The sequence below is a fragment of the Babylonia areolata genome, chromosome 26 (assembly GCF_041734735.1).
Source record: "Babylonia areolata isolate BAREFJ2019XMU chromosome 26, ASM4173473v1, whole genome shotgun sequence".
In the NCBI taxonomy this organism is placed as follows: Eukaryota; Metazoa; Mollusca; class Gastropoda; order Neogastropoda; family Buccinidae; genus Babylonia; species Babylonia areolata.
The window spans coordinates 37,535,472-37,537,971 of NC_134901.1; the positions used below are offsets into that span (position 1 = coordinate 37,535,472).

Consider the following 2,500-nt stretch of genomic DNA (forward strand, 5'->3'; position numbering starts at 1 on the left):
AATGGGGGGGTCGGGGGGGGGGGGAGTTTGCAGAGACAGGACAGGACAGGATGGGACAGGAGATGACAGGACAAAACAAGACAAGACAAAACAGGACAGGACAGGACAGGATGACCAGCCTCAGACAAAGCTCCACACCCAGGTCAGGGCTGACAGATAGGGGGCGTGGGGTTGCGGGGGCTGCGTTGGGGGGGTCGGAGGAGGGGGTCTGGGGGGGGGGGGAATAAGCAGATACAGGACAGGACAGGATGGGACAGGAGATGACAGGACAAAACAAGACAAGACAAAACAGGACAGGACAGGACGGGATGACCAGCCTCAAATGCAGCTCCACAGCCAGGTCAGGGAAAGGGTGGGGGTGGGGGATAGGTGTGGGGGATTAGTATAGGCAGAAACAGGACAGGACAAGGCAGGAGAAGACAGGACAGGATGAAACAGTACATGATGAGACAAGACAGGACATGATAGCTCTATGCAAAGGACAGAAGGTGGGGGGGGGGTTGGGGGGTAGGGGTAGGCAGAGACAAACAGGACAGGACAGGATAAGGACAGGATGAGACAGGACAGGATGAGACAGAGACATGATATGATAGGACAGGACAAGACAGGACAGGACAAGACAGAGCAGGACAGGACAGGGCAAAACAGGACAAGATGAGACAGGACAAGACAGGCAAGACCGGACAGTACAGCCCAAAACAAGACGGGACAGGTCAAGACAGGACAGGTCAGGTCAAAACAAAACAGGACAGGACAAGGCAGGAGAAGACAGGACAGGATGAAACAACACATGATGAGACAAGACAGGACATGATAGCTCTATACAAATGACAGAGAGGGCGGGGGTGGGTGGGGGGTTAGGCAGAGACAGACAGGACAGGACAGGACAGAATAAGAACAGGATGAGACTGGACAGGACAGGACAGGATGAGACAGAGACATGACATGATAGGACGAGACAAGACAGGACAAGACAGGACAAGACAGAGCAGGACAGGACAGGGCAGGGCAGAACAGGACAAGATGAGACAGGACAAGACAGGCCAAAACAAGATGGGACAGGTCAAGACAGGACAGGACAGGCCAAAACAAGACGGGACAGGGCAAGACAGGACAGGTCAGGCCAAAACAAGATGGGACAGGTCAGGCCAAAACAAGACAGGACAAGATGAGACAGGACAAGACAGCCCAAAACAAGATGGGACAGGTCAAGACAGGACAGGCCAGGTCAAAACAAGACAGGACAGGGGAAGACAGGACAAGACAGGCCAAAACAAGATGGGACAGGTCAAGACAGGACAGGACAGGCCAAAACAAGACGGGACAGGGCAAGACAGGACAGGTCAGGCCAAAACAAGACGGGACAGGGCAAGACAGCACAGGACAGGGCAAGACAAGACAGGACAGGGCAAGACAAGACAGGATAGGACAGGGCAAGACAAGACAGGATAGGACAGGATGGGACACAGTGAGACAAGAAGGGTGGGGAGAGTTATGATTATTTTGGCAAAAATTACGAATAGTCATTGGAGTGAAAAGTTTAAAGTTATGATTATTTTGGGCACAAATTACAAAATAGTTCTTGGAGTCAAAAAGTTAAAGTTATGATTATTTTGTGCACAAACTACAAATAGTTCTGGGAGAGGCTATGATTATTATTTTGGGCAAAAATTACAAATAGTTCTGGGAGTCAAAAGGTTAAAGTTAAGATTATTTTGGGCAGAAATTACAAAATAGTTCTGGGATTGAAAAGGTTTAAGTCAATGATTGTTCTGGGGTAAAAATTACAAATAGTTCTGGGAATCAAAAGGTTAAAGTTAAGATTATGTTGGCTGGAATTAGAAATAGTTCGGAGAGTAAGTAAAAGGTTAAAGTTACCATTATTTTGGCCAAAACTACAAAATTGATAGCTCTTGAAGTCAAAACATTAAAGCTATGGTTATTTTGGGGGGCAAAAATGACAAAACAGTTCCGGGGGGACTCAAAGGGTTGAAGGCAGGGGTAGGGTGTACATGAGAGGAGAACTGTGCTTGCATCGCAGGCCGGACTGGGAGAAGTGCGGGGACCATGTGAACGGCGGCGCCGAGCACTGGAAGGAGGTGTCTGAGGGCAAGTCCAGCAACGAACTAGTGGACGTCCTCATCCAGGAGATCAGCGCTGGGGCTGGCGGGTCAGAGTACGGCGGGGCGGAGTACTTTGATGGACAGGTGAGTGGCGAGGAAATTGAATCGTTTAAATGATGGGCGCCATGGCCGAATGGTTAAAGCGATGGACTTTCGATCTGAGGGTCTCGGGTTCGAATCACGGTGACGGCGCCTGGTGGGTAAAGGGTGGAGATTTTTACAATCTCCCAGGACAGGACAAGACATGTGCAGACCTGCCAGTGCCTGAACCCCCTTCGCGTGTATGCGCAAGCATAAGATCAAGTACGCACGTTAAAGATCCTGTAATCCATGTCAGCGTTCGGTGGGTTATGGAAACAAGTACATACCCAGCATGC

At 50.0% G+C, this 2,500-nt stretch overlaps 1 protein-coding gene across 1 annotated transcript in view; it reads left to right on the top strand.

Moving 5' to 3' along the window:
• LOC143300181 (translin-associated factor X-interacting protein 1-like) overlaps positions 1–2,500 on the top strand; it is a 30,872-nt gene that overhangs the window by 15,295 nt on the left and 13,077 nt on the right. Inside the window, exon 11 of the mRNA XM_076613739.1 lies at positions 2,042–2,207. Coding sequence (XP_076469854.1) covers positions 2,042–2,207 — 166 coding nt within the window. The remainder of the gene's footprint in view (positions 1–2,041; positions 2,208–2,500) is intronic.